The sequence below is a fragment of the Somniosus microcephalus genome, chromosome 29 (assembly GCF_052327205.1).
Source record: "Somniosus microcephalus isolate GS21.2 chromosome 29, FLI_Smic_1.0, whole genome shotgun sequence".
In the NCBI taxonomy this organism is placed as follows: domain Eukaryota; kingdom Metazoa; phylum Chordata; class Chondrichthyes; order Squaliformes; family Somniosidae; genus Somniosus; species Somniosus microcephalus.
The window spans coordinates 9685348-9694677 of NC_141015.1; the positions used below are offsets into that span (position 1 = coordinate 9685348).

General features: G+C 52.6%; 2 protein-coding genes across 2 annotated transcripts in view; one reads left to right on the forward strand and one right to left on the reverse strand.

Annotated features, from left to right (window-relative positions):
- The window catches only part of LOC147098462 (tolloid-like protein 2), a 169815-nt gene extending 164618 nt beyond the window's left edge, over positions 1-5197 (forward strand). The window contains exons 11-12 of the mRNA XM_085970082.1: positions 3432-3627; positions 5139-5197. Of these exons, the coding sequence (XP_085826208.1) occupies positions 3432-3627; positions 5139-5197 (255 nt within the window). The remainder of the gene's footprint in view (positions 1-3431; positions 3628-5138) is intronic.
- LOC147098461 (tolloid-like protein 2) overlaps positions 1-9330 on the reverse strand; it is a gene marked incomplete at its 5' end in the record, with an annotated part of 305058 nt that overhangs the window by 226420 nt on the left and 69308 nt on the right. The gene's annotated exons all lie outside the window — the stretch shown is intronic.

The window sequence follows — 9330 nt, forward strand, 5'->3', positions numbered from 1 at the left end:
CTCTCTGTCTCTCGGTCGGTGGTCTCCCACTCTCTGTCTCTCGGTCGGTGGTCTCCCACTCTCTGTCTCTCGGCCGGTGGTCTCCCGCTCTCTGTCTCTCGGTCGGTGGTCTCCCGCTCTCTGTCTCTCGGTCGGTGGTCTCCCACTCTCTGTCTCTCGGCCGGTGGTCTCCCGCTCTCTGTCTCTCGGTCGGTGGTCTCCCGCTCTCTGTGTCTCTCGGCGGTCGGTGGTCTCCCGCTCTCTCTGTCTCTCGGTCGGTGGTCTCCCGCTCTCTCTGTCTCTCGGTCGGTGGTCTCCCGCTCTCTCTGTCTCTCGGTCGGTGGTCTCCCGCTCTCTGTCTCTCTCGTTCGGTGGTCTCCCGCTCTCTGTCTTTCTCGTTCGGTGGTCTCCCGCTCTCTGTCTCTCGGTCGATGGTCTCCCGCTCTCTGTGTCTCTCGGTTGGTGGTCTCCCGCTCGCTGTCTCTCGGTCGGTGGCCTCCCGCTCTCTCGGTCGGTGGTCTCCCGCTCTCTGTCTCTCGGTCGGTGGTCTCCCGCTCTCTGTCTCTCGGTCGGTGGTCTCCCGCTCTCTGTGTCTCGGTCGGTGGTCTCCCGCTCTCTGTGTCTCTCGGTCGGTGGTCTCCCGCTCTCTGTGTCTCGGTCGGTGGTCTCCCGCTCTCTGTCTCTCTCGGTCGGTGGTCTCCCACTCTCTGTCTCTCGGTCGGTGGTCTCCCGCTCTCTGTGCCTCGGTCGGTGGTCTCCCGCTCTCTGTCTCTCTCGGTCGGTGGTCTCCCGCTCTCTGTCTCTCGGTCGGTGGTCTCCCGCTCTGTGTCTCTCGGTCGGTGGTCTCCCGCTCTCTGTCTCTCGGTCGGTGGTCTCCCGCTCTCTCTGTCTCTCGGTTGGTGGTCTCCCGCTCTCTGTCTCTCGGTCGGTGGTCTCCCACTCTCTGTCTCTCGGTCGGTGGTCTCCCGCTCTGTGTCTCTCGGTCGGTGGTCTCCCGCTCTGTGTCTCTCTGTCGGTGGTCTCCTGCTCTGTGTCTCTCGGTCGGTGGTCTCCCGCTCTCTGTCTCTCGGCCGGTGGGCTCCCGCTCTGTGTCTCTCGGTCGGTGGTCTCCTGCTCTCTGTCTCTTGGTCGGTGGTCTCCCACTCTCTGTCTCTCGGTCGGTGGTCTCCCACTCTCTGTCTCTCGGTCGGTGGTCTCCCGCTCTCTGTCTCTCGGTCGGTGGTCTCCCGCTCTCTGTCTCTCGGTCGGTGGTCTCCCACTCTCTGTCTCTCGGTCGGTGGTCTCCCGCTCTCTGTCTCTCGGTCGGTGGTCTCCCGCTCTCTGTCTCTCGGTCGGTGGTCTCCCGCTCTCTGTCGGGGGTCTCCCGCTCTCTGTGTCTCGGTTGGTGGTCTCCCGCTCGCTGTCTCTTGGTCGGTGGTCTCCCGCTCTCTGTGTCTCTCGGTCGGTGGTCTCCCGCTCTCTGTCGGTGGTCTCCTGCTCTGTGTCTCTCGGTCGGTGGTCTCCCGCTCTCTGTGTCTCTCGGTCGGTGGTCTCCCGCTCTCTGTGTCTCGGCCGGTGGTCTCCCGCTCTCTGTCTCTCGGTCGGTGGTCTCCCGCTCTCTGTCTCTCGGTCGGTGGTCTCCCGCTCTCTGTCTCTCGGTCAGTGGTCTCCCGCTCTCTGTGTCTCTCGGTCGGTGGTCTCCCGCTCTCTGTGTCTCTCGGTCGGTGGTCTCCCGCTCTCTGTCGGTGGTCTCCTGCTCTGTGTCTCTCGGTCGGTGGTCTCCCGCTCTCTGTGTCTCTCGGTCGGTGGTCTCCCGCTCTCTGTGTCTCGGTCGGTGGTCTCCCGCTCTCTGTGTCTCGGCCGGTGGTCTCCCGCTCTCTGTCTCTCGGTCGGTGGTCTCCCGCTCTCTGTCTCTCGGTCGGTGGTCTCCCGCTCTCTGTCTCTCGGTCGGGGGTCTCCCGCTCTCTGTCTCTCTGTCGGTGGTCTCCCGCTCTGTGTCTCTCGGTCGGTGGTCTCCCGCTCTCTGTGTCTCTCGGTCGGTGGTCTCCCGCTCTCCGTCTCTGTCGGTGGTCTCCTGCTCTGTGTCTCTCGGTCGGTGGTCTCCCGCTCTCTGTGTCTCTCGGTCGGTGGTCTCCCGCTCTCTGTGTCTCGGTCGGTGGTCTCCCGCTCTCTGTGTCTCGGCCGGTGGTCTCCCGCTCTTTGTGTCTCGGTCGGTGGTCTCCCGCTCTCTGTGTCTCTCGGTCGGTGGTCTCCCGCTCTCTGTGTCTCGGTCGGTGGTCTCCCGCTCTCTGTGTCTCGGTCGGTGGTCTCCCGCTCTCTGTGTCTCGGTCGGTGGTCTCCCGCTCTTTGTGTCTCGGTCGGTGGTCTCCCGCTCTCTGTGTCTCGGTCGGTGGTCTCCCGCTCTTTGTGTCTCGGTCGGTGGTCTCCCGCTCTCTGTGTCTCTCGGTCGGTGGTCTCCCGCTCTCTGTGTCTCGGTCGGTGGTCTCCCGCTCTCTGTGTCTCGGTCGGTGGTCTCCCGCTCTCTGTGTCTCGGTCGGTGGTCTCCCGCTCTTTGTGTCTCGGTCGGTGGTCTCCCGCTCTCTGTGTCTCGGTCGGTGGTCTCCCGCTCTTTGTGTCTCGGTCGGTGGTCTCCCGCTCTCTGTGTCTCTCGGTCGGTGGTCTCCCGCTCTCTGTGTCTCGGTCGGTGGTCTCCCGCTCTCTGTGTCTCGGTCGGTGGTCTCCCGCTCTCTGTGTCTCGGTCGGTGGTCTCCCGCTCTCTGTGTCTCGGTCGGTGGTCTCCCGCTCTCTGTGTCTCGGTCGGTGGTCTCCCGCTCTCTGTGTCTCGGTCGGTGGTCTCCCGCTCTCTGTGTCTCGGTTGGTGGTCTCCCGCTCTCTGTGTCTCGGTCGGTGGTCTCCCGCTCTCTGTGTCTCGGTCGGCGGTCTCCCGCTCTCTGTGTCTCGGTCGGCGGTCTCCCGCTCTCTGTCTCTCGGTCGGCGGTCTCCTGCTGTGTGTCTCGGTCCCTCTCTAAGATCCCTCAACACCCACGGTCGCCCTTAATGTGACCCATCTGCGATTGAGGAATTAAACCTTGATGTCGAAATCACAACCTGAGTTTGCAGTTAAGCAGCGATGCTGGTACCTAACACAACAAACCCCAGCTCCCGGTATTGTTGGTGGGATCATTGGTGGGACATTCTGGGGCACAGTGAAGGATTCCCCACTGTGTCAGACAATCCAGCTGGGTGTATCCCGACTGCTCGCTAACCGGGACCCTCGGCTGGTTCCGGCACTGAACAGAAAATCGGGTCCAATTTGTGTTTTTGTGGGAGCTGGGGAGCGATCGGATACCAAGGACATGATGGGATGTATTTCCCCCCCACAGCCTGTGACCTTTACTGATGGCCTGTTCCTGGTAAATTATCAACAGTTGCTGCTAAGATTCGAGACCGTTCTCTCCACAAACACCTTCCTCTTTTATATTTCCGGTTTCCAGATCGAGAGACACGATACCTGTGCGTACGACTACCTGGAGATCCGGGACGGTCACAGCGCAGACGCCCCCCTGATTGGCCATTTCTGCGGTTACAATAAACCGAATGATATCAAATCCAGCTCCAACAAACTCTGGATGAAGTTTATGTCGGACGGCTCGATCAGCAAGGCCGGCTTCGCGGCAAACTATTTCAAGGGTGAGTTTGGCTCGTTCCGTCGTCATCTAGTGCCTCATTTATCAATGAAAGGCCTCCGGCACTCTGTCACTGGGGTGAATTACAGAGCCCGCTCATGTCAGGCACTACCTGATGAGTTCCTTCTGCTACATCTGGGGGTTTAATTCTTGTGATATCGTAGCATCATTCCGCACCAAGGAGGCCATTCGGCCCATCGTGCCTGTGCCAGCTCTTTGAACAAGCTCTCCAGTTAGATCCACTCCCCCGCTCTTTCCCCACAGCCCTGGAAATCTTTCCCTTCAGGTATTTCTCCAATTCCCTTTTGAAAGTTATTATTGAATCTGCTTCCACCGCCCTTTCAGGCAGCGCGTTCCAGATCACAACTCGCTGTGTAATTTTTTTCCTCGTGTCCCCTCTGGTTCTTTTGCCAATGATGTCTTTGGGTAAATGTTAGCTCATTAATGAAGAATGTTACTCCAGTATTTCAATGATCCAGTTTCAGTTCCAGTGTCGGAGCTGGGTTGAGCAGTGCTCTGTAATATTGCAGATCAGTATAACCCCTAGCGCAATGGGTAGCGCTCTCTCGCCTCTGAGTCAGAAGGTTGTGGGTTCAAATCCCACTCCATGAGACTTGAGCACAAAAATCTAGGCTGACATTTCCAGTGCAGTGCTGAGGGAGTGCTGCACTGTCGGAGGTGCCGTCTTTTGGATGAGACGTTAAACCAAGGCCCCGTCTGCCTTTTCAGGTGGATGTAAAAGATCCCATGGCACTATTTCGAAGAAGAGCAGGGGAGTTATCCCCGGTGTCCTGGCCAATATTTATCCCTCAATCAACATCACTAAAACAACTTATACAATAGCAAAATTCTGCGGATGCTGGAAATCCAAAATAACAACAGAAAACGCTGGAAAAACTCAGCAGGCCAGGCAGCAGATGTTCACTAAAGCAGATGATCTGGTCATTATCACATCGCTGTTTGTGGGAGCTTGCTGTGCACAAATTGACTGCCGCGTTTCCCACAATACAACAGGGACTACACTTCTAAAGTACTTCATTGGCTGTAAAGCGCTTCGGGACATCCTGAGGCTGTGAAAGGCGCTATAGAAATGCAAGTCTTTCTTTTCTCTTACTGTTTTTGGTTGCTGACCTGTGATTGATGGTCCGTCCCCACCTGTCACTCCCCTCAGTCAGCTCCTGTGTCCAGTCGCGCTGTGGCCATTCACAGGAGCGATTATCAGACAAAATTAACACAGATTAGGAGGGAAATGACACAAGTGTTTAAACTGATGAAAGGATAGGACAGTGTAGATAGAAGTAGAGGGATTCCAGTCATTGAGCGGTGAAGAGCGAGGGGCCTCTTTCTGTGAGGAGGTTTATCCCACCCACGGTTCTGAATCTCTTACATTTACTTTTCTATCTATGGCCCATAATTCTAAACACTTCTATCATATTGTCCCATATTCTGTGTTGTTCTGATGAAAAAGCTCCAATTTTTCAAGTCTTTTTTTGTATCTGTCTTTCCTCACCCCAGGCAGCTTCCGAGTGAATCTGTGCGGTACTCTGACTGAAGCCTCAATGTCCCTCCTATAGTGAGGAGCCCAGTGCGGCACACAGTCCTCTAACTGAGGCTGTATTAGCGTTTTATATCGGCTCACCATTACCTCTCGCCTTTTACGTTCTGTCCTCTCGGGATAAAACCTACAATTCCATTCGATCTTTTTTACAGCCTTATCACTCAGAGGTTCTGCCTTAAACACCCTGTGAACCTGTCCCCCCAAATCCCTCTGCTCCCCCACAGCACCGAGCCTATTCCCGGTCAGAGTATAATCACTGCTGTAATTTTTTTTACGAAAATGCATCACCTCTCACTTAATAACATCGAATCCCATCTCCCACGCTTTAGCTCATTCCCCAATCTTATTAATATCCCATTGTAGCTTCCTTTGATTGTCTAAAAAATTAACTTTAGCTCCTATTTTGATATCATCTGACACCACTCCCTCTAGCCCTGTATCCAAATCATTGATTAACAGTGAACAGAAGTGGCCCCAGAACTAAACCCTGTGGGCCACCACAACCCACTTCCACCCACTCTGAAAACTGCCCTGAACTCCGACTCTCTGAATTTCATCCTCAATCTAATTCTCCCTCCCACAGATGTTGAACTAACCGGCCTGTAATTGCCTGGATTGGCTCGGTCTCCCTATTTATAAACGGGTCCTACATTGACCGCTCTCCAGTCCTCGGCTCACACCCACACTCAGTACAGCCGGGAGTAGAATTCCTGGGATCCACCCAGATTCTCCTCCCTCAGGATCCTGGGATGTATCCCGTTGGGCCCTGGCTTTATATCTTCATATCTTCCTTTAGCTTAACTAACTAATAGAGTCATAGTCATAGAGTTTTACAGCACAGAAAGAGGCCCTTCGGCCCATCGTGTCTGCACCGCCCATCCATCCCTGTCCAGTCTAATCCCATTTTCCAGCATTTGGTCGATAGCCTTGTATGCAATGGCATTTCAAGTGCTCATCCAAATGCTTCTTGAATGTTGTGAGGGTTCCTGCCTCTACCACCCTTTCAGGCATTGAGTTCCACATTCCAACCACCCTCTGGGTGAAGAAGTTCCTCCTCAAATCCCCTCTAAATCTCCTGCCCCTTACCCTGAATCTATGCCCCCTTGTTATTGACCCCCCTACTAAGGGGAAAAGTTCCTCTTTATCTACCCTATCTATGCCCCTCATCATTTTGTACACCTCAATCAGGTCCCCCCTCAGCCTTCTTTGCTCCAAGGAAAACAACCCCAGCCTGTCCAGACTCTCTTCATAGCTGAGGCGCTCCATCCCAGGTAACATCCTGGTGAATCTTCTCTGCACCCTCTCCAAAGCAATCACATCCTTCCTATAGTGAGGCGACCAGAACTGCACACAGTACTCCAGCTGTGGCCTCACCAGCGTTTTGTACAGCTCCATCATAACCTCCCTGCTCTTATATTCTATGCCTCGGCTAATGAAGGCAAGTATCCCATATGCCATTTTAACCACCTTATCTACCTGTTCCGCTGCCTTCAGGGATCTGTGTACATGTACACCAAGGTCCCTCTGACCCTCTGTACTTCCTAGGGTCCTACCACTCATTGTGTATTCCCTTGCCTTATTTGTCCGTCCAAAATGCATCACCTCGCACTTTTCAGGGTTAAATTCCATTTGCCACTTTTCCGCCCATCTGACCAACCCGTTTATATCGTCCTGTAGCCGGAGGCTTTCCTCCTCGCAATTTACCACCCCACCAATTTTCGTGTCATCTGCGAACTTACTGATCATACCTTTTACATTCTCATCCAAATCATTTATGTAGATCACAAACAACAAGGGACCCAGCACCGATCCCTGAGGTACCCCACTGGACACAGGCTTCCAGTCACAAAAGCAACCTTCGACCATCACCCTCTGCCTCCTGCCACTCAGCCAGTTTAGGATCCAACGCGCCAAGGCACCCTGGATCCCATGGGCTCTTACCTTCTTGACCAGTCTCCTATGCGGGACTTTGTCAAAAGCTTTACTGAAGTCCATGTAAACCACGTCCACAGCATTTCCCTCATCCACCCCCCTAGTCACCCCCTCGAAAAATTCAATCAGATTTGTCAGACATGATTTACCCTTGACAAAGCCATGCTGACTATCCCCGATTAATCCTTGCCTCTCCAAGTGGAGACTAATTTTGTCCCTCAGAATTTTTTCCAATAATTTCCCTACCACAGATGTTAGGCTCACTGGCCTGTAATTCCCTGGTTTATCCCTGCTACCCTTCTTGTATAATGGTACTACGTTAGCTGTTCTCCAGTCCTCTGGTACATCCCCTGTGGCCAGAGAGGTTCTGAAAATTTGTGTCAGAGCCCCTGCAATCTCCTCCTTTGCCTCCCACAGCAGCCTGGGATACATCTCGTCCGGGCCTGGGGATTTATCCACTTTTTGGCCTGCTAAAACCGCTAGCACCTCCTCCCTCTCGATGCTAATATGTTCAAGTATGTCACAGTCCCCTTGCCCGATTTCTATGTCTGCATCGTCTTTCTCCATAGTGAACACAGATGCAAAAAATTCATTTAAAACCCCGCCTACCTCATCTGGCTCTACACACAGATTGCCACTTTGGTCCCTAATGGGCCCTACCCTTTCCCTGGTTATCCTCTTGCCCTTAATATACTTATAAAACATCTTAGGATTTTCCTTTATTTTGCTCGCCAGTGTTATTTCATGGCCCCTCCTCGCCCTCCTAATTTCTTTTTTAAGTACGCCCCTGCACTTTTTATACTCCTCTAGGGCTTCTTCCGTCTTTAGTCTTTTGTAACTGCCAAAAGCCCCCCTTTTTATTCCTAATGCATTTTTGTATATCCCTTGTCATCCAAGGTTCCCTTTGCTTGTTGGTCCCACCCTTGACCTTTACAGGAACATGTTGGCGTTGTACTCTCTCTATTTCCCTTCTGAAAGTCTCCCACTGTTTTGATGTGGATTTTCCTATAAGTAGCTGCTCCCAGTCCACTTTGGCCAGATCCTGCCTTATCATATTAAAATCGGCCTTCCCCCAATTTAGAACCCTTATTTCCGGGCCGTCTTTGTCCTTTTCCATGACCACCTTAAATCTCACCGAATTATGGTCACTGTCGCCAAAATGCTCTCCTACTGACACTTCCACCACTTGCCCGGCTACATTCCCTAGAATTAGGTCCAGTACCGCCCCCTTTCTTGTAGGACTTTCTACATGTTGGCTCAAAAAGCTCTCCTGGATGCACTTTAAGAATTCTGCACCCTCTAAGCCTTTCACACTCTGACTATCCCAATTTATATTGGGGAAGTTGAAATCCCCCACTATTATTACCCTATTATTTTCACACTTCTCTGAGATTTGCCTACATATCTGTTCCTCTATCTCCCCCTGACTGTTTGGGGGCCTATAGTACACTCCCAGCAAAGCGCTTGCCCCCTTTTTGTTTTTAAGTTCTACCCATATGGCCTCATTAGAGGAACCCGCTAATATATCATCCCTCCTTACAGCAGTAATTGACTCCTTAATTAATATTGCAACACCCCCTCCCCTTTTACACCCCCCTCTGTCTCGCCTGAAGATTCTATACCCCAGAATATTGAGCTGCCAGTCCTGACCCTCCCTCAACCATGTCTCCATGATAGCAACAATATCGTACTCCCATGTGTTCAACAACAACTTCAGTTCATCCACCTTATTTGCAAGACTCCTTGCATTAAAATAAATGCCTTCCAGCCCTGCCATATTCTCTTTTGCCTTCACAAATCTAAAACTTTTTACAATTTATATAAATGACTTGGATGAAGGGACCGAAGATATGGTTACGAAATTTGCTGATGACACAAAGATAGGTAGGAAAGTAAATTGTGAAGAGGACATAAGGAGGCTACAAAGGGATATAGATAGGTTAAGTGAGTGGACAAAGATCTGGCAAATGGAGTATAATGTGGGAAAATGTGAAATTGTCCATTTTGACAGGAAGAATAAAAAAGCATATTATCTAAATGGTGAGCGATTGCAGAGCTCTGAGATGCCGAGGGATCTGGGTGTCCTAGTGCATGAATCGCAAAAGGTTACTATGCAGGTACAGCAAGTAATTAGGAATGCTTCCAACGCATGTTACATCTGTCCTTAAGATAAGGGGAGAACCAAGTACTGGGTAGCACAGTGCTCCAGGGATGGTG